Source organism: Neoarius graeffei, chromosome 19 (genome assembly GCF_027579695.1).
Source record: "Neoarius graeffei isolate fNeoGra1 chromosome 19, fNeoGra1.pri, whole genome shotgun sequence".
Taxonomy (NCBI): Eukaryota; Metazoa; Chordata; class Actinopteri; order Siluriformes; family Ariidae; genus Neoarius; species Neoarius graeffei.
Genome location: NC_083587.1, coordinates 59,353,320 through 59,374,229, shown reverse-complemented (window position 1 = coordinate 59,374,229; position 20,910 = coordinate 59,353,320). Strand labels below are relative to the sequence as shown.

Here is a 20,910-nt window from a genome sequence, read left to right as displayed (position 1 = left end):
TCAGATACTGAATCAAATACTAAACAAGAGAGAATTTCATCTTGGTCATGATTGCGAAGATTCACTGACTCCAACACCACTTTGTTGAATTCAGCAGGATCAAATCTCTTCATTGACCAAAAAGAATCAATGAGTGAACACTGATTCACTGAATGAGAGAGAAGTGAATCTTGGTCATGACCAAAAGGAATCACTGACTCAAACACTAATTTGTTGGAAGCAATATGATAGAATATCAGTAATGAACAAAAAAAATTCACTGATTAGTGGAATGTGATCAGAGCAGACCCTGGACATGACCAAAAGGAATCACTGACTCAAACACTGATTCACTGAACACAATAGAAGTGAATCTCGGTCATGACTCAGAAGATTCAGTGACTCAAACACTGGTTCTTTGAATGACAGAGAAGTGAATCTCGGTCATGGCAGAAAGGATTCACTGTCTGTAATACTGATTCAAATACTAAATAAGAAAGAATTTAATTTCGGTCATGACTGAGAAGATTCACTGACTTGTTGAATTCAGTAGGATTGAATCTCTTTATTGACCAAAAAGAATCACTGAGTGAACACTGATTCACTGAATGAGAGAGAAGTTTTGGTTCTGACCGAGAAGAGTCGCTTATTCAAAAATTGATTCGCTGAATCAGAGAGAAGCCTGAAAAACAAGTCACTGATTCCAAAGCTGATCCTTTGAACACAGTTAGAGCGAATCTCGGTCATTATCGAAATGATTCATTGACTCAAATGGCACGGATCAGGTTCGACACACATAAATACATGAATATAAATTCATGGACATGTAAAGAAGCACAGAGAGATAAAGATATAACATAAATATACGTAAAAGCATTGTTTCATCACTGACTTTTTTTGGAAATGCAATGCTTTACTTGACACAATTCAGTTTTGAAACTGAATGAAAGAAATCAAGAAATGATTCAGTGACCGGGGCGGCACGGTGGTGTAGTGGTTAGCGCTGTCGCCTCACAGCAAGAAGGTCCAGGTTCGAGCCCCGTGGCCGGCGAGGGCCTTTCTGTGCGGAGTTTGCATGCTCTCACCGTGTCCGTGTGGGTTTCCTCCGGGTGCTCTGGTTTCCCCCACAGTCCAAAGACATGCAGGTTAGGTTAACTGGTGACTCTAAATTGACCGTAGGTGTGAATGTGAGTGTGAATGGTTGTCTGTGTCTGTGTGTCAGCCCTGTGATGACCTGGCGACTTGTCCAGGGTGTACCCCGCCTTTCGCCCGTAGTCAGCTGGGATAGGCTCCAGCTTGCCTGCGACCCTGAAGAACAGGATAAAGCGGCTAGAGATAATGAGATGAGATTCAGTGACCAAAACTGATTCATTCACCCAGTGTTCATTCAATGTTTGAGTCAGTGAATCTTCTCGGTCATGACCAAAAGTTGCTTCGATTGGGTTCTGATCATTTTAAGAATGTTCAGGTGAGATACATTTTATAAAAGGACTGGTCCTGGATCTGCAAAAGTCCTAAGCATTTTGGTACTTTTGGTACTGGTACCCTTGATACTAAATGTTACTTTTACTTACCTGGCTAGCAAATAAAATTTTTACGTACAGAAGACCAGTTTATGAGTCATAATAAATAAGGACACAACAACAGGGCATACGATAAGCATATTTAGAATATTTATGTCAGAATTACTCAAACGCAAATCAAAATAAATCATATTTATAATATACAAATTGTACAGAGGACATTAACATATAATGCAGACTGTAAATACTTGGACGCTGACACTCTTTTTATGAAAAGAAGCTGACAGATTACTGAAATCACACCTAATGTAGATATAAATACCCTTTAATTAAAGCTGACGGTCTGCCCTTTAATCTCATAGTCATATTCATTTACAAATCCAGTGTGTCAGAAACACAAAAAAAACCAAACAAAACCAAAACGTGCTCACGTCCAATTACTTACAGGCTGTTCTTATGGAGATAACGCTATACAAATGTTTGCGATGGACAACAACAACAGCAATAATAATAATAATAATAATAATAATAATAATAATAATAATTAAAAAAAGCCTCCAAAATGCGACCTTTTTTTTTCTCAAGGCCAGAAGCAGATAAAAGCCTCCCATGGCCTTCTCCCTTTTAGTACACCAGAAAACAAAGCAAACAGGAAATGGACTGAAGGAACCATGGCCTATTATGCGTAATGACCTCTCTGTGCACGGGTGCAGTTTTTGACACATGAAAAGGTTGTGTAAAAACGAGCAAAGTGTATATTAGTTCTGTCCACGAGGGGCAAGAACATTCCAGACGGGGGTCGAGTAGTCCATTAGCCTCAGCGGGGTTAAATGTCACTCGGCTTCATCTTCTATGCTTGTTTTTTTCCCCTTTCCTGTCTCATTTGCAGGCACAGGAATCGACCAAGACAAAAAAGTGCCTTTATGGCAAGCCAGAGAGGTCACGACTGTATTCATGTACGCATAACAAATGACAAAACACTGGAGGCCGTATGTACAGTGGTGCTTGAAAGTTTGTGAACCCTTTAGAATTTTCTATATTTCTGCATAAATATGACCTAAAACATCATCAGATTTTCACACAAGTCCTAAAAGTAGATAAAGAGAACCCAGTTAAACAAATGAGACAAAAATATTATACTTGGTCATTTATTTATTGAGGAGAATGATCCAATATTACATATCTGTGAGTGGCAAAAGTATGTGAACCTCTAGGATTAGCAGTTAATTTGAAGGTGAAATTAGAGTCAGGTGTTTTCAATCAATGGGATGACAATCAGGTGTGAGTGGGCACCCTGTTTTATTTAAAGAACAGGGATCTATCAAAGTCTGATCTTCACAACACGCGTTTGTGGAAGTGTATCATGGCACGAACAAAGGAGATTTCTGAGGACCTCAGAAAAAGCATTGTTGATGCTCATCAGGCTGGAAAAGGTTACAAAACCATCTCTAAAGAGTTTGGACTCCACCAATCCAGTCAGACAGATTGTGTACAAATGGAGGAAATTCAAGACCATTGTTACCCTCCCCAGGAGTGGTCGACCAACAAAGATCACTCCAACAGCAAGGCGTGTAATGGTCGACGAGGTCACAAAGGACCCCAGGGTAACTTCTAAGCAACTGAAGGCCTCTCTCACATTGGCTAATGTTAATGTTAATGAGTCCACCATCAGGAGAACACTGAACAACAATGGTGTGCATGGCAGGGTTGCAAGGAGAAAGCCACTGCTCTCCAAAAAGAACATTGCTGCTCGTCTGCAGTTTGCTAAAGATCACGTGGACAAGCCAGAAGGCTATTGGAAAAATGTTTTGTGGACGGATGAGACCAAAACAGAACTTTTTGGTTTAAATGAGAAGCGTTATGTTTGGAGAAAGGAAAACAGTGTATTCCAGCATAAGAACCTTATCCCATCTGTGAAACATGGTGGTGGTAGTATCATGGTTTGGGCCTGTTTTGCTGCATCTGGGCCAGGACAGCTTGCCATCATTGATGGAACAATGAATTCTGAATTATACCAGCGAATTCTAAAGGAAAATGTCAGGACATCTGTCCATGAACTGAATCTCAAGAGAAGGTGGGTCATGCAGCAAGACAACGACCCTAAGCACACAAGTCGTTCTAACAAAGAATGGTTAAAGAAGAATAAAGTGAATGTTTTGGAATGGCCAAGTCAAAGTCCTGACCTTAATCCGATCGAAATGTTGTGGAAGGACCTGAAGTGAGCAGTTCATGTGAGGAAACCCACCAACAGCCCAGAGTTGAAGCTGTTCTGTATGGAGGAACGGGCTAAAATTCCTCCAAGCCGGTGTGCAGGACTGATCAACAGTTACCGCAAATGTTTAGTTGCAGTTATTGCTGCACAAGGGGGTCACACCAGATACTGAAAGCAAAGGTTCACATACTTCTGCCACTCACAGATATGTAATATTGGATCATTTCCCTCAATAAATAAATGACCAAGTATAATATTTTTGTCTCATTTGTTTAACTGGGTTCTCTTTATCTACTTTTAGGACTTGTGTGAAAATCTGATGATGTTTTAGGTCATATTTATGCAGAAATACAGAAAATTCTAAAGGGTTCACAAACTTTCAAGCACCACTGTATGTATGTATGTATGTATGTATGTATGTATGTATGTATGTTAAACACCGAGCAGACACAAGCCATTTATCGTCTAAACATGTTCGTCCCGTTTGACGTCCAGCATCTACGAAGCAACAGCGGATTTTGGTTAAGGCCCTTTCAGGTAGTCACGATTCACAGAGCGCTCTAAACCTGACTGCTAATCGACAGTAATGAATCTTATCTCAGCACTACAGAAACGTGGATGACAGACAGACAGACAGGCAGACAACCTGAATTACACACTCGGCAGACGAGACAGCATTGGAACACAAAGTACACTTAACCACCTGTCAGAAGAACGTAACAATTATCAGTTCAGCATTAAAAAGAGCTGAAGATAAGAAGATGAAACGACCAAGATGTGTACGGAGCGTTTTTTTTTCCTGTTTAGTAATAATAAACATTGTGAGAGACAATAACAGCATCACATAATGATGATAAAACGTTCCGTCGAGCTACGCTGCTCCATCACAAGACACGAGAATAAAAGGTCACTTAGCATTGAACTGAGGAAACGTTCACACTGCCATTCACACACGCTTGGTTTCTGGTTCGTTTGCAGGACAAAATGTCTGATTTATTTCGGTTGATATGGAATGCATCAGATTTTGTTTGTTTCTGGGTCAAAGACGAAACAGGGTTTGCAAAATTGTACTTAAAAAATAACGAGAGAAAGAAAGAAATGGCTTTATAATAGTCACGGGGATGCTTCTGGTACAAATGTGTTATTTTTAAAATGCAGAAAATTGTCAAAGAAAGACAAAAACCCCAAAACAACTAACCACGATAGTATAACCAGGGATGGACAAATCATAAATTCATTAACCAGCCCACAAGAACAACCCCAGTGTTTTCGAGCTTGTTAGCTAGTTTAGTGCATTTAGACGAAGTTAAATGAAACATTCACTGTATTTGATTATTATCCTCTTTTAAGAACGTTTCTAATGTCGTACGTTGTATTTGCTCGCTCGACAAAATGTCAGCAAGTGGTGCCATTAGTGGTGTTCGGTCTTCACGTCGCACTATATTTTTCAGTTCAAGTCTGGTTAGTGTTTAATTTAATTTGCGCCAAATTTTATTTTTTGTGCGTTTATACATACCTGCGTGCTCCTGATTGAGCTACACTCACGTGAACGCAAATTAATCTGACTCATAATACAGTACCGTTCAAAAGTTTGGGGTCACTTTGAAATGTCCTTATTTTTGAAAGAAAAGCACTGTTCTTTTCAATGAAGATCACTTTAAACTAATCAGAAATGCACTCTATACATTGCTAATGTGGTAAATGACTATTCTAGCTGCAAATGTCTGGTTTTTGGTGCAATATCTCCATAGGTGTATAGAGGCCCATTTCCAGCAACTCTCACTCCAGTGTTCTAATGGTACAATGTGTTTGCTCATTGCCTCAGAAGGCTAATGGATGATTAGAAAACCCTTGTACAATCATGTTAGCACAGCTGAAAACAGTTGAGCTCTTTAGAGAAGCTATAAAACTGACCTTCCTTTGAGCAGATTGAGTTTCTGGAGCATCACATTTGTGGGGTCGATTAAATGCTCAAAATGGCCAGAAAAACGTCTTGACTATATTTTCTATTCATTTTACAACTTATGGTGGTAAATAAAAGTGTGACTTTTCATGGGAAACACAAAATTGTCTGGGTGACCCCAAACTTTTGAACGGTAGTGTAAATCGTCCTGTAAACAAGATCGCGCCTCGGTTGATGTGTGTAGTGCAGCAGGCGGTTGGATTCAGAACAAGTATTGCCAACTGTACTTATAACAACTATAGTGATGATATTTAAACTTATTCTATCCAGATTCACTGGATGCGAGCAATCGCACGCTCTGATGGGCTACACTACTACTAAGATATCAGCTCATATACCATGAGTAGAGAAAAACAAAATGGCAGAGCGTGTTGCTGAATCACCCGAGGACGAAATAAAACTCTACTTGAAAACAAACCCCCCAAAATACAACAACAACAACAAAAAAAGCAACAAAATATGGAATAAAAGTATTTGTTGGTAAGAACGTATCTTTTTTAAAGAACTTTTCAAGAATTATTATTATAGCATTTTTCACAAATTGCTCCTGTCATTTCGCCGGTTTGTTTACATTCTAAGCAGAAATAATTTTGCCAGACGTTTTGTGTAAAGTTTTTATTTATCGATTTTGCAAAAAATAAAAATATAAATGCTCTGTTTCTCAAAATCCAGCGAATGTTGATAAAATAAAACAGTTATTTCACTCAATTTCATCGTGCATGAGCTGATAGCCGACTCGGTGCTATGCGACTCGTTAGCTATCAGCTCATGTGCGACTCGATTTCGTGGAATAACTGTTAATTAGCTCCATACCAATTAAAAACGTCTGCTTTGAGTTTTCAGAAAGGCAACAAGAAGTTTTTTTTTTTCTTTCTCTGGTTGTCGAATCTCTGCAAGCAATTTGTCCATCTCTGTATATATGGAAGCAATTTTGTGCCAAAATGTTCATACAATACTTTTGAAATATCAAATGAAAACGACAAATCAAAATACAAAAAAAGAACAAAAAGTCAATTTTTTTAGACTGGCAAGCAAATTATTCGTGTAATCGTGCAAAATATCAGTCTATTACTCTTCAGAAACCTTTTATTTTTGTTCCGCGTCTTTCTCAGTTTTGTTTGACGTAATTTATTTTGGTTGCGATTCCAGCTTTCTCGTTTGCGCTCCCTGACTTTTTGCTTGCAGTTTTGGCACAAACTTCACGTGTGGGTGGGCTGTCCAGGAATGCATTCCCATTGGCTAACTTGTGTTTGACTGACAGCTACGCTCAGCCATTCCCCCAGAGGCTGTTGCGGCCATTTACACTTTGTTGAATTAATTCAATATCATAGTCGCCACTGAAGTCCACTCGATCCTTGTTTACCGTCAATGGATCGGTCACTCGTCAAACAGTCCGCCAGAATCCGAGTAGGGAATGGCTGAGCGTAGCTGTCAGTCAAACACAAGTTAGCCAATGGGAATGCATTCCTGGACAGCCCACCCACACGTGAAGTTCGTGCCAAAACTGCAAGCAAAAAGTCAGGGAGCGCAAACGAGAAAGCTGGAATCGCAACCAAAATAAATTACGTCAAACAAAACTGAGAAAGACGCGGAACAAAAATAAAAAGTTTCTGAAGAGTAATAGACTGATATTTTGCACGATTACACGAATAATTTGTTTGCCAGTCTAAAAAAATTGACTTTTTGTTCTTTTTTTGTATTTTGATTTGTCGTTTTTGTTTGATATTTCAAAAGTATTGTATGAACATTTTGGCACAAAATTGATTCCATATGTATAAGGCACATTTTTAGCTGTACTCAGACACATACACTCGCTGGCCACTTTACTCGGAACACCCAGTAGCTCCACCTGCTTCGGTTTGATGTGGTTCTCTAATCAGCCGATCCCTTGACAGCAGCACGATGCATCAAATCACGCAGATACAAATCAAGAGCTAGAGCTCATTAATGTTCACGATGTTCAAACATCAGAATGGGAAAAATTGTGATCTCATAGTGAAGTGTGACTTTCTTTCACTGTAGTATGGGTGTTGGTTTGAGCCAGATGAGTATGTTTGGTTAGAGTATTTCAGAAACTGCTGATCTCCTCCTGGGGTTCTCACACACAACAGTCTCGAGAGTTTACATAGATAGAATGGTGCGAAAAACAAAAAAAACAAGCATCAAGTGAGTGAGCGACAGTTCTGTGGGTGGAAACAAATGCCTTGTTGATAAGAGACGGAGGTCAGAGGAAAATGGACAGATTGGAAGGATATAGTAACTCATAATCACTCTTTACAACCGTGGTGAGCAGAAAAGCATCTCGGCATGCAACAGAAAACAGAAGACCACACTGGGTTCTACTCCTGCAGCCAAGAACGGGGATCTTAGAATCAAGAACAAGTTCCTAAGTGGCCAGTGAGTGTATGTGAGTGCAATTCCTTTTCGTCTTTAACCCTTGCGTATAAGCGATACTTCATGTTCTTATTCAAAAAACAAGAGTGGGAAATATTAAAACAAATGAAACGCATCACATCGAAATAGAAATGAACCAAATGTGGATAGAAATGCTGAACAAAACGCAAAGACACAAGGAGCCAGGATAAATTAGTGCGTGTGAACAGCGCCAGCCCACAATCCACACGCATTTATGTATTTTTCTGTTCCACTCGCCACACGAAATAACTGGCATTAAAAACACTCGCTTGGCCAGTTTCCCGAGCACAGATTAAGTCTTGTGCTAATCGGCAGCGTCACTGCTGATTCTCCGTGGAAAATCGTTTCAACTCCCGAGCTTAATCTTTGTCCGGGAAGTTACAGTCAGCATCATGTGATCACTAAAATTCTTCTCCTTGTCGTCCCCCCCCCATCATAATCCCCTCAGCTGCGACTGGCAGGAGCGCAGTGTCGGCTTCAAACCCACTTGACACGAGCTCTCCTTTTGAAATCGTAAGATCTTTAACACGGACAGAAATTCACGCTTTGAGACGTAGGACAGCATACGTCTGGCTGTCAGAGTGTCAAATGAATCATGGATCGGGAGTTGAATGAAACTCCTGTCGCTCGTTACAAATAAACGAGCGGTCATGACATTCAGCTAATAGGTGCGTCCTTATCCTGCGATGCTCCAAAGGTCACAGATGTTGAGTTGAGGTGCCTGAAAAATGGATGTTGTGCTGCTCGCATGGTAACAATTGCTTTGTGGTAGAGAGGATTAGGACCTCATTTGACTGTCAGGCTCTTGAGTGCTGTTCGTTTTTGGGTTTCTGGAGATTTTGCAGACATCAGGGGATTTTGACATTCATTACCTCGGTGAGTCAGAAATACACCAAAAGGAAAAAAAAACCCCAACAACGTCTGCGTAGTCTGTTGCAGAGTCAGCGTAGATTGTCTCTAAATAGGAAACTCTTCTTTTCGGCTGGCATCAAAATGTTCCTTTAATGCTGACTGCTCAAAACATTGTTCTGCTCAGTGTGCATTGGAGGAGGATCACAGTCTACACTGAGTTGCCAGTTTATCAGGTACATTTGCATTTTACCTTCAACGACTGGCCATTTTATCAGGTCCAGCTGCCACAGATCTACCACAGCAGCTCATTTACATATACACTCATATCATACTGTATCTCCTGCTGAAAACGCAGTATTTTTAAGTTCAGAGGTGGTCATGTGATCATGGTTTTGCGTTGAAAAATGGTGTAGGGTAAGACTGGCCAAATTCTGGTGGATCCTGGTGGTTTGAAATGGTTCATAGTAAGAAAAAATACTAAAATATCACAATGAAAATAGTCCTAGTGTTGGACCATGGGAGCAGTTACTGGTTCTTGGTGCATTTGATGGTTTTATAGTTTTCTAATGGATTTCTTTACACCATTCATTAAATCAACAGGTTCACCAAAAGACCAGGGAAGTAATATCTGGTTAGACGTGGACCGTTTGATGATCTCTTTCCATTGATAAATAGGGTACGGTGTGGCTGGTCAGGTTTCTGTTGATTCATTGATACCTGTTGGTTTGTAATGGTTCGTAATGGTTCATCATGATGATGTTCGTCCATCAGGGTCGAAGATGACCATGACTTCAATTTGATGGGTGATGGTTGAGGTGATTGATGAGGCCAATCCGGGCTTTGAAGGTACACCCACATGTCAGGCACGCATAGGTAAGTGGTGTACTTGGGGTGGTGATAGTTCGAGTCTTCCATGCAGCTCGTTTCTTCTGGGCCTCAGCAATGCGTTTTATCTATTATGGGAGCATAAGCACTAAACAATGTTGCGTTCTTCTTGCTTCTAAGTGGGAGCTGAAGTGTCATCAGGAGATCATTGATGCCTTCTGGGAGTTTGGTAAGTTTCTGGGCGAGGTGGGACTTTACAGCAAATCCAACGCCTCTTGCCTTTTGCCGTTCAATGCTGCTATGACCACTCCAGGATCACAATGGTTTTTAATGGTTCATCATACCAGATATCACAATGTAAACGGTCCTTGGGGTCAGTGACTGGTTCTACGTGGATGTGATGGTTTTATTGTTTTCTGATGGATGTCTTCTCTGATGGGGCAATAGAAATGGATGTTGGTAATATTTGGTTCTGGATCGGTGTCCCATCCAGGGTGGGTGTATTCCCTTATACATACAAAGACCTGATAAACTGGTTACTGGTTGCACCTAGAAGGTTGCCAAACCTCACAAACTGGCGACTCAGCATTGATATTCAGACATGTAAACAAACGGAGGTGATGATATCTTCTTTAGAACAGATTGCCTTTCGCAAAAAATGGTCTCCGCCATTCCTCATGGTACAGTCTTTAAGTCCACTGGATGCGTCTGCTGCTTTGTCGATTTTGAACAAGTTGAGAGCAAGGCGAAGAAAAAGTGTTTTCTGTCTTGAGCTCCTCATATATATCATACACATCCGGGTGTTGGTCATAAAATCCAGTGCTTATACTGATAAAAATAAACAAACAAATAAAAAAAAAAAACCAGACGAGGTTTTTGTGTGACATTCAAGGCAGCAGAAATTCTTACTCCTGATCGGCTGAATCGACGTCCTCGACATCAATGCTGTTTTCATCTTGCACCTCATTTGCTGACGGTTCTTGATCATCTAAGCCGTTATGCAGATGGTAGGCTTCCTCTCCACTTTTCTCCACCTCTTCACCTAACATCTCTCCATTGTTCACGTCAGAAAGAGTCTCTATCTCATCATCTGCCTCTTCTTGCTTTCCATTCATCGATTTTATTCCCATCTCTCTCCTCACTTCTGCCTCCACCTCCGTCGTTCTCTCGTCCCTTTCCTCCAGGTCTGCTCGCTCGTTCTGCATCGTCTCTCCATCTGTCCCGTCGTTGTCTCCACTGATGTTGTTTTGACCCTTGTTCTCATCTGTGTTCTCTTTGCCATCCTTCCCCACTCCATCCTGGATCTTCTGATCGTCCAGCTCCTTCTCTGTTGTGTTGTTCTTCTTCTTCTTGTTTTTCAGTGTGTCCTTGACTGAGTTCTTGCTTGAGTTCTTTCGGGCTCTGAAGATGATTTTCTGGAAGATGGTATGTTACAATTAGGTAAAATGCAAACAAACAAACATCGATATTTAGCTTTCAATCAGAAAAAGTGGTCAGAAGGTGTTGATTCATTTTCTATCACAGCAGCTCCAAAGGCACTTGTTCTCCACACTCCATGTAAACTGATAAAAACATATGTTTTTATCGATTATGTTATTATTGATACGGTGATGTTTTATGTAAAGACACATTTGTTTAACAGTTATATAAGGAGGCTCCAATGTCAGCACTTTTTTTTTACGAGCCGCAGATAAAACTAACTTTAAAATTCTTATTAGAGAGAGAGAGAGAGAGAGAGAGAGAGAAAAGAGAGAGCAAGAAGAGAAGCTAGTGAGGGAACGATTGTTTATAGTGGCTATAACATAAGTGATAACAGGAACTAACTTGTTTCTCAGGCATTCTACAACATTAAATGGAACTATGAATGGATAAAAAGTATGACATGGCATTCTGTAGAGGCTTTGCACCGTCATGTGACCTCCATATCAACGGTAACTACGCTGCCATGACAGGGGGCATGCTTGTAGTGCATTATTCTGACGAGTTAATTGTTATTGATCAGTATGGGAAGGTTTTGCTGTGTTTTTGGATGTGCAAATCATTTTAAACGAAACAAAGACATCAGATTTTTTAATTTACCAAAAGTAATTCATCATCGACGAGAAAACTAGAGAGAATTCTAAACGTGCATGTGCTGATTGCATTCAAATCAGTATCAGGTGTTTCTCATAATGACTGGGTCCCAAGCGTGCACAACACACTCCGAAGGATCCCCGAATATAAATGCACTTTTTTTTTAAGTCTCAGTGAAGGTTAGGCTGTGCTGAGTCACTGTATTGATGCTCATATTCACTTCACTTCACTGTGTAAGAATGAGCACCTTGCTGCAGTTCTGAATTTTTTTTTTGGAAGTCTTATCTTTGTGGAAATGATGTGAGCATACCATGAGGTTTTTAAACTTTCCGTGTGACACCAAGTCCCATCGAATACTTCCGGGTCATTTTTCCCTTCTACACTTAGAAATCTCTCTATTTTTTCCCCCTGTCATGGGGGCATAGTTACCGTTGCTACAGTATGTGGGTCATGTAACAGTGCAAAGCCTCTATAGCAGGGCTTTTCAAAGTGTGGGGCGCGCCTCCCCTAGGGGGCACCAGAGTTCTTCGGGGGGGCGCAACGTCAGGAAAAATAAACCAGAATAAGTTACTATTGCGGACATTTAGCGAACTTCAGCTAGCCTTTGCCAGAGACAAAATGGATTGATTTTTAGTACCTAAAGCTACAGTGAGTGAGGAGACAGAGTCTGGACCAAGCAAAAAAAGAAGGAAATATGACCACGATTATTTAAAGTTTGGATTTTCATGGACTGGATCTGAAGATGCTCCACTGCCACAGTGTGTTGTCTGCCAAGAGGTGCTAGCTAACGATGCTATGAGATGTTTAAAATGTGTAAAAAAGATGTTTTAAAAAGCACAGATGTTTAAAATGTGTAAAAGATGTTTTAAAAAGCACAGATGTTTAAAATGTGTAAAAAAAGGTTTAAAAAAGCACAGATGTTTAAAATGTGTAAAAAAAGATGTTTTAAAAAGCACAGATGTTTAAAATGTGTAAAAGATGTTTTAAAAAGCACAGATGTTTAAAATGTGTAAAAAAGATGTTTTAAAAAGCACAGCTGTTTAAAATGTGTAAAAGATGTTTTAAAAAGCACAGATGTTTAAAATGTGTAAAAAAAAGGTTTAAAAAAGCACAGATGTTTAAAATGTGTAAAAAAGAGGTTTTAAAAAAGCACAGATGTTTAAAATGTGTAAGAAAAGATGTTTTAAAAAGCACACGTTTAAAATGTGTAAAAAAAAAAGATTTTAAAAAAGCACATGTTTAAAATGTGTAAAAAGAGGTTTTAAAAAGCACAGATGTTTAAAATGTGTAAAAAAGAGGTTTTAAAAAAGCACAGATGTTTAAAATGTGTAAGAAAAGATGTTTTAAAAAGCACACGTTTAAAATGTGTAAAAAAAAAAGATTTTAAAAAAGCACATGTTTAAAATGTGTAAAAAGAGGTTTTAAAAAGCACAGATGTTTAAAATGTGTAAGAAAAGATGTTTTAAAAAGCACACATTTAAAATGTGTAAAAAAAGAGGTTTTAAAAAAGCACATGTTTAAAATGTGTAAAAAAGAGGTTTTAAAAAGCACAGATGTTTAAAATGTGTAAGAAAAGATGTTTTAAAAAGCACACGTTTAAAATGTGTAAAAAAGAGGTTTTAAAAAGCACAGATGTTTAAAATGTGTAAAAAAAAGTTTTAAAAAAGCACAGATGTTTAAAATGTGTAAAAAAGAGGTTTTAAAAAGCACATATGTTTAAAATGTGTAAAAAAAGAGGTTTTAAAAAAGCAAAGATGTTTAAAATGTGTAAGAAAAGCTGTTTTAAAAAGCACACATTTAAAATGTGTAAAAAAGAGGTTTTAAAAAAGCACATGTTTAAAATGTGTAAAAAGAGGTTTTAAAAAGCACAGATGTTTAAAATGTGTAAGAAAAGATGTTTTAAAAAGCACACATTTAAAATGTGTAAAAAAAGAGGTTTTAAAAAAGCACATGTTTAAAATGTATAAAAAAGAGGTTTTAAAAAGCACAGATGTTTAAAATGTGTAAGAAAAGATGTTTTAAAAAGCACACGTTTAAAATGTGTAAAAAAGGTTTTAAAAAAGCACGTTTAAAATGTGTAAAAAAAGAGGTTTTAAAAAGCACAGATGTTTAAAATGTGTAAAAAAAAGAGGTTTTAAAAAAGCACAGATGTTTAAAATGTGTAAAAAAAGATTTTTCAAAAAGCACAGATGTTTAAAATGTGTAAGAAAAGATGTTTTAAAAAAGCACATGTTTAAAATGTGTAAAAAAGAGGTTTTAAAAAGCACAGATGTTTAAAATGTGTAAGAAAAGATGTTTTAAAAAGCACACGTTTAAAATGTGTAAAAAAGGTTTTAAAAAAGCACGTTTAAAATGTGTAAAAAAAGAGGTTTTAAAAAGCACAGATGTTTAAAATGTGTAAAAAAAGAGGTTTTAAAAAAGCACAGATGTTTAAAATGTATAAAAAAGAGGTTTTAAAAAAGCTCATATGTTTTAAATGTGTAAAAAAAGATTTTTCAAAAAGCACAGATGTTTAAAATGTGTAAAAAAGAGGTTTTAAAAAAGCACAGATGTTTAAAATGTGTAAGAAAAGCTTTTTTAAAAAGCACACATTTAAAATGTGTAAAAAAAGAGGTTTTAAAAAAGCACATGTTTAAAATGTGTAAAAAAGAGGTTTTAAAAAGCACAGATGTTTAAAATGTGTAAGAAAAGATGTTTTAAAAAGCACACGTTTAAAATGTGTAAAAAAGGTTTTAAAAAAGCACGTTTAAAATGTGTAAAAAAAGAGGTTTTAAAAAGCACAGATGTTTAAAATGTGTAAAAAAAAAGAGGTTTTAAAAAAGCACAGATGTTTAAAATGTGTAAAAAAGATTTTTCAAAAAGCACAGATGTTTAAAATGTGTAAGAAAAGATGTTTTAAAAAAGCACATGTTTAAAATGTGTAAAAAAGAGGTTTTAAAAAGCACAGATGTTTAAAATGTGTAAGAAAAGATGTTTTAAAAAGCACACGTTTAAAATGTGTAAAAAAGGTTTTAAAAAAGCACGTTTAAAATGTGTAAAAAAAGAGGTTTTAAAAAGCACAGATGTTTAAAATGTGTAAAAAAAAGAGGTTTTAAAAAAGCACAGATGTTTAAAATGTATAAAAAAGAGGTTTTAAAAAAGAGGTTTTAAAAAAGCTCATATGTTTTAAATGTGTAAAAAAAGATTTTTCAAAAAGCACAGATGTTTAAAATGTGTAAAAAAGAGGTTTTAAAAAAGCACAGATGTTTAAAATGTGTAAGAAAAGCTTTTTTAAAAAGCACACATTTAAAATGTGTAAAAAAAGAGGTTTTAAAAAAGCACATGTTTAAAATGTGTAAAAAAAGAGGTTTTAAAAAGCACAGATGTTTAAAATGTGTAAGAAAAGATGTTTTAAAAAGCACACGTTTAAAATGTGTAAAAAAAGAAGTTTTAAAAAAGCACATGTTTAAAATGTGTAAAAAAGAGGTTTTAAAAAGCACAGATGTTTAAAATGTGTAAGAAAAGATGTTTTAAAAAGCACACATTTAAAATGTGTAAAAAAAGGTTTTAAAAAAGCACATGTTTAAAATGTGTAAAAAAAAGAGGTTTTAAAAAGCACAGATGTTTAAAATGTGTAAAAAAGAGGTTTTAAAAAAGCACAGATGTTTAAAATGTGTAAAAAAGAGGTTTTCAAAAAGAGGTTTTAAAAAAGCTCATATGTTTTAAATGTGTAAAAAAAGATTTTTCAAAAAGCACAGATGTTTAAAATGTGTAAAAGAAAAAAATTAAAATGTGTACAACAACCATTTTTTCAAATACGAATGGAACATTAAGTATAGCAACAACAAAAATTGTAAGGGGGGCGCTGTTGTTTATTTGCTCTCTGAGGGGGGGCGGACTCTCCCATACTTTGAAAACCCCTGCTCTATAGGATTATAAGTAAGCCATTGTAACCTTTGGCAGATTGCTGCGGTATAAAAGGAATAAAACACTTCAGTTTTCAGGGTTAAATACCTTCAACTCAGATTGCTAGCTAGTGACACAGGACTTAACCCTGGTGCTGTTGTACAATCACACGGACACAAGTCCACAGCCAATAGCGTTATAACAGCACTGTATATACTCAACTGGAACTAATTAACACTCAATCAAATGTTATTAATTAATTACTTTAAGAGCCAGCACTCAATGTTTAGGCAGCATTCTGAGTATTCTGTAGAGGAAAGATATTAGAGCTGGGTAAAACACTGTGTGTGTGTGTGTGTGTGTGTGTGTGTGTGTGTGTGTGTGTGTGCAAAACGACATGAACCGAGAGGTTTGGCACCTTGGAGTGTTTCCTCTTGAGGGGCAGTGTTGGTCTCTGCAGGAACACGATCTGCTTAGTGGACACGCTTCCGTCACTTGAGAAAAAAAAGACAAAAGAAAGGAAGAGAAAAATGAGGAAAGGAAAAGACATTAGCTGAGGTTCAATGATTTACACAATGAAAGCTTCTTGTAGGAATATTTCTAACGCCTCGCTCTTTCAGTAGTCTCTAGGGCCTTTTGGATTATTTTACTTTTACACCTTCAGTAATAATAATAATAATAATAATAATAATAAATTTATTTCAAAGCATTTCACAGAGTTTCAATGCTCTAATGATAAAAATAATAGATATGAATAAGTAATAAATTGCAACAATAAAAGCGTATGTATAATAGTGTTTACGTGTTTTAAAAAATTATCTCCAAAATGAAGATTAGTATTCAAATCATAAGAAAGTTATAATAATAATAAAAAGCAAAAAACATTTAAAAGGTTTAATATTTCCCGCAAAAACAGAAAATATTTGAACAGTTTTCAACCAGACTGGCTCATGAAACACACACAAAAGCAGTGTTATATTAAAATCTTATTTACAAAGGTGACCTGATAAAAGGTGATCCATCATGTCTGTTTTCTGACTGGTTAAACTCAGCAACACTCGGCCCCCCCAACAGGTAATGTACAGTAAATGTGACTATTCTGTTATTCAATATCATTCTGTCTGTTTGCTGATTGGCTAAAAAAAGTTTATTCTATCCAAATTGACTGGATATGAGCAATCGCGTGCTCTGATTGGCTACTCTACTACTAGGCTATCAGCTCATATACCGTGAGTAGAGAACAACAAAATGGCAGAGCGTGTTGCTGAACCAGCTGGAGGAAATAAAAACTCAACTCGAAAACAAAACCCTGAAAAATATATTTTAAAAAAAGCAACAAAATATGGAATTGAAAGTATTTGATAGTACGAACGTATCGTTTTTTTTTTTTTCACGGTCCGGTTTCCATCAAATCCTGCGCTCTGTTTGGCTGGCGAGCGGGTCCGTATCCTACGATACGGACCCTGGTTAAGGACCTCTGGCGACTCGCTCGTTCACAACAACAACAAACATAGTAGCAATTTTTGTCAACATTTATTTTCGCATTTCTCAGGAGAATAGCATTAATTTTACAGCATGGATAGCGATAACGACAGTGTTCACAACGAAAGTGAGTTTTACTCTCCTGAGGAAGAAGAAATAAAAGAAAACATTTCAGGAGAAAGCTAAAAATCTCTAACTTGCTAATGCCGAGCAAAAACATGGCTGAATCCTGAATGACTCAATTTTGTATAAATAGGGGACTACATAGGCGGCAAAATGTAGTTTTTTTCCTGCCATGGAAGTGCACTTGTATACCGAGGAGGAAGCCATTTGCATTACAGCCGTGAATGAGGATTCAAAATGGCATTAATTTTACAGCATGGATAGCGATAACGACAGTGTTCACAGCGAAAACAAGTTTTACTACCCTGAGGAAGACAAAATAAAAGAAAACATTTCAGGAGAAAGCTAAAAACCTCTAACTGTTGCTAATGCTGAGCAAAAACATGGCTGAATCCTCATCTCATCTCATTATCTGTAGCCGCTTTATCCTGTTCTACAGGGTCGCAGGCAAACTGTAGCCTATCCCAGCTGACTACGGGCGAAAGGCGGGGTACACCCTGGACAAGTCGCCAGGTCATCACAGGGCTGACACATAGACACAGACAACCATTCACACTCACATTCACACCTACGGTCAATTTAGAGTCACCAGTTAACCTAACCTGCATGTCTTTGGGGGAACCGGAGCACCCGGAGGAAACCCACGCGGACACGGGGAGAACATGCAAACTCCACACAGAAAGGCCCTCACCGGCCACTGGGATTGAACCCAGGACCTTCTTGCTGTGAGGCGACAGCGCTAACCACTACACCACCGTGCCGCCCAGGCTGAATCCTGAATAACTCAATTTTGTATAAATAGGGGACTACATAGGCGGCAAAATGTAGTTTTGTTCCTGCCATGGAAGTGCACTTGTATATCGAGGAGGAAGCAATTTGCATTACAGCCGTGAATGAGGATTCAAAATGGTGGCTCGCCTCAGCTCGGTTTTCCCTTTCGGGCGCTCTCGTTTTCTGTTAGAATTTGGTAAAGAAAAAAATAAATATATTATTTACCAGCTTAAGGTCGGTCCGTATGGTGAAATACCGCGACCTCGGCCTTGAATACTGACCTCGGCCCAGAGGGCCTCAGTCAATACTTTCAAGACCTCGGTCACGGTATTTTACCATACGGACCTCCCAGCTGGTAAATAATATATTTATTTTTCAAGAATTATTATCATTGCATTTTTCACAAATTGCTCCTGTCATTTCACCAGTTTGTTTACATTCTAAGTGGAAATTATTTTGTTGGACGTTTTGTATAAAGTTTTTTTTAACCAAATTTGCAAAAAGTGAAAATAAAAATGCTCTGTTTCTCAAAATCCAGTGAATGTGGATAGAATAAAACAGTTATTCACAAACAACACACAAACAACAGCAGTGTTATATTAAAGGCTTATTTACAAAGGTGACCTGATAAAAGGTAATCCATCATTCAGCCCTTTTACATATCCCACAATCCATTGTGTGGTTTGTGGGATATGTAAAGGGATGGTCCTCTACATCGGAGGAGAAGCTGTAGAGATGGTCCACAATATCAAGTACCTGGGGGTCTACATCTCTAGCCACTTGAAGTGAACCACGAACACAGCCAGCGTGGTCAAGAAGGCCCACCAACGCCTCTACTTTTTGAGGAGGCTAAGGCAGGCTGGATTGAGCCCTGTGGTCCTGGGAGCCTTCTACAGGTGTGTGGTGGAGAGCACACTGAACTCCTCCATCACCTCCTGGTATGGAAACTGCTTGGCTGTGGACAGGAAGGCTCTGCAGAGGGTGGTGCGCACAGCACAGAAGATCACCCATTGCATCCTGCCATCCATAGAAGATGTCTACAACAGCCGGTGCAGGAGCAGAGCGGCCTGCATCACGGGTGACTCCACCCACCCAGCACACAGACTATTCAGCCTCCTCCCCTCAGGAAAAAGACTCTGCAGCATCAGGGCCAAAACTTCAAGGCTCCAGTGCAGCTTCTTCCCAGAACACTAAGCCTAAGCTAATGAACACTAAGCCTAAGCTCTGATGCTGCCCCCTCACTCCCCTCATTTTGCATTTTTGCCCATATTGAAGTTTTTACTGTTCACCTGAACACTTTTTAATCACGGTTGCACTATTTTTTTTCTATTCTATTTTTCTCATCTCATCTCATTATCTCTAGCAGCTTTATCCTGTTCTACAGGGTCGCAGGCAAGCTGGAGCCTATCCCAGCTGACTACGGGTGAAAGGCGGGGTACACCCTGGACAAGTCACCAGGTCATCACAGGGCTGACACATAGACACAGACAACCATTAACACTCACATTCACACCTACGGTCAATTTAGAGTCACCAGTTAACCTAACCCGCATGTCTTTGGACTGTGGGGGAAACCGGAGCACCCGGAGGAAACCCACGCGGACACGGGGAGAACATGCAAACTCCGCACAGAAAGGCCCTCGTCAGCCACGGGGCTCGAACCCGGACCGAGGCGACAGCGCTAACCACTACACCACCGTGCCGCCCATTCTATTTTTCTATTTATTTTTAATTTTAATTCTTCTATTTATATACGCTGCTGGCCCTGAGGCACAAATTTCGTTTACACGTGAAACATGCAAATGACAATAAAGAACCTTGACCTTGACCTTCCAGTGGCCACGCCCAGGCTGCTGATAACGGTACAAAAACCAGTATTGGACTATATAATCAATCAGTTTCGATGTTCAAATATCGGATGTTCAAATATTATTCCAGGTTTACATGGGCTCACAGATTTATTTATTTTTTTCAAGATTAATCCTGCTGAAAATGATTGCACGTTTACAATTTGTCATCAGTGTAAAAGTACACTGTTAATGTTGTTGGCCAGAGTTGTAGTGCTGAGGAGTTGGAACATGTAGTTCGTGTAAACAATGCAGAGAGTGAAAGTGTACGGGCGATAATATAAGGATGACCGATTAAAAGCTTCTGTGCTGACGAAAAATACCATGGGACCAGTAACTAGACATATAAAAACAAACACTCTAATAACATCACATTTCAGCTTGCATCCGATGTTTGAACATCGAAACTGATGACAAATTTACAATGATGACAAATTGTAAACGTGCAATCATTTCCAGCAGTATTAATCTTGAAGAAAATCTGCGAGACCATGTAAACCTGGAATAATATAGGGTTAGTCATAATTATGTTAACACTTCAATGGTAGAAACCATTTATTCACAAAACATACATCATATGTGCAAGATGATTTACAGGACGGTCTCAACCTGTTCGCCATCGTGTTCAACACACAAAAACCAGCGAGCAACATTACCATTTAAAGCCCGGACACACATTTTGCAGGGAATAGATGATACCACAGTCCTTATTCTGTCCTTGAGGTCATTGATATCATGAACTTTCCTGCTATACACGTGCTCCTTCACCATACGCCATAACCAGAAATCACAGGGCGTCAAATCAGGGGAGTGTGGAGGCCACGGCAATGGTCCACCATGACCTATCCATCGACTTGGAAATGTGTGGTCGAGATAAGCACGAACAGTATGGCCAAAATGCGCCGGTGCGCCATCCTGTTGGAAATACCCAGCCAATCGGATCTGTAGTGGAAGTTCATC

General features: G+C 38.4%; 1 protein-coding gene across 3 annotated transcripts in view; it reads right to left on the bottom strand.

The window, feature by feature from the left end:
* Window positions 1-8,259: 8,259 nt before the first annotated feature.
* The window catches only part of LOC132867447 (raftlin-like), a 240,865-nt gene continuing 228,214 nt past the window's right edge, over window positions 8,260-20,910 (bottom strand). For all 3 annotated transcript variants that reach the window (XM_060900364.1, XM_060900366.1, XM_060900365.1), the window contains exons 10-11: window positions 16,146-16,221; window positions 8,260-11,184 (exon numbers count right to left, since the gene is read on the bottom strand). In XM_060900364.1, the coding sequence (XP_060756347.1) occupies window positions 10,675-11,184; window positions 16,146-16,221 (586 nt within the window). In that variant the 3' untranslated portion in view covers window positions 8,260-10,674. The remainder of the gene's footprint in view (window positions 11,185-16,145; window positions 16,222-20,910) is intronic.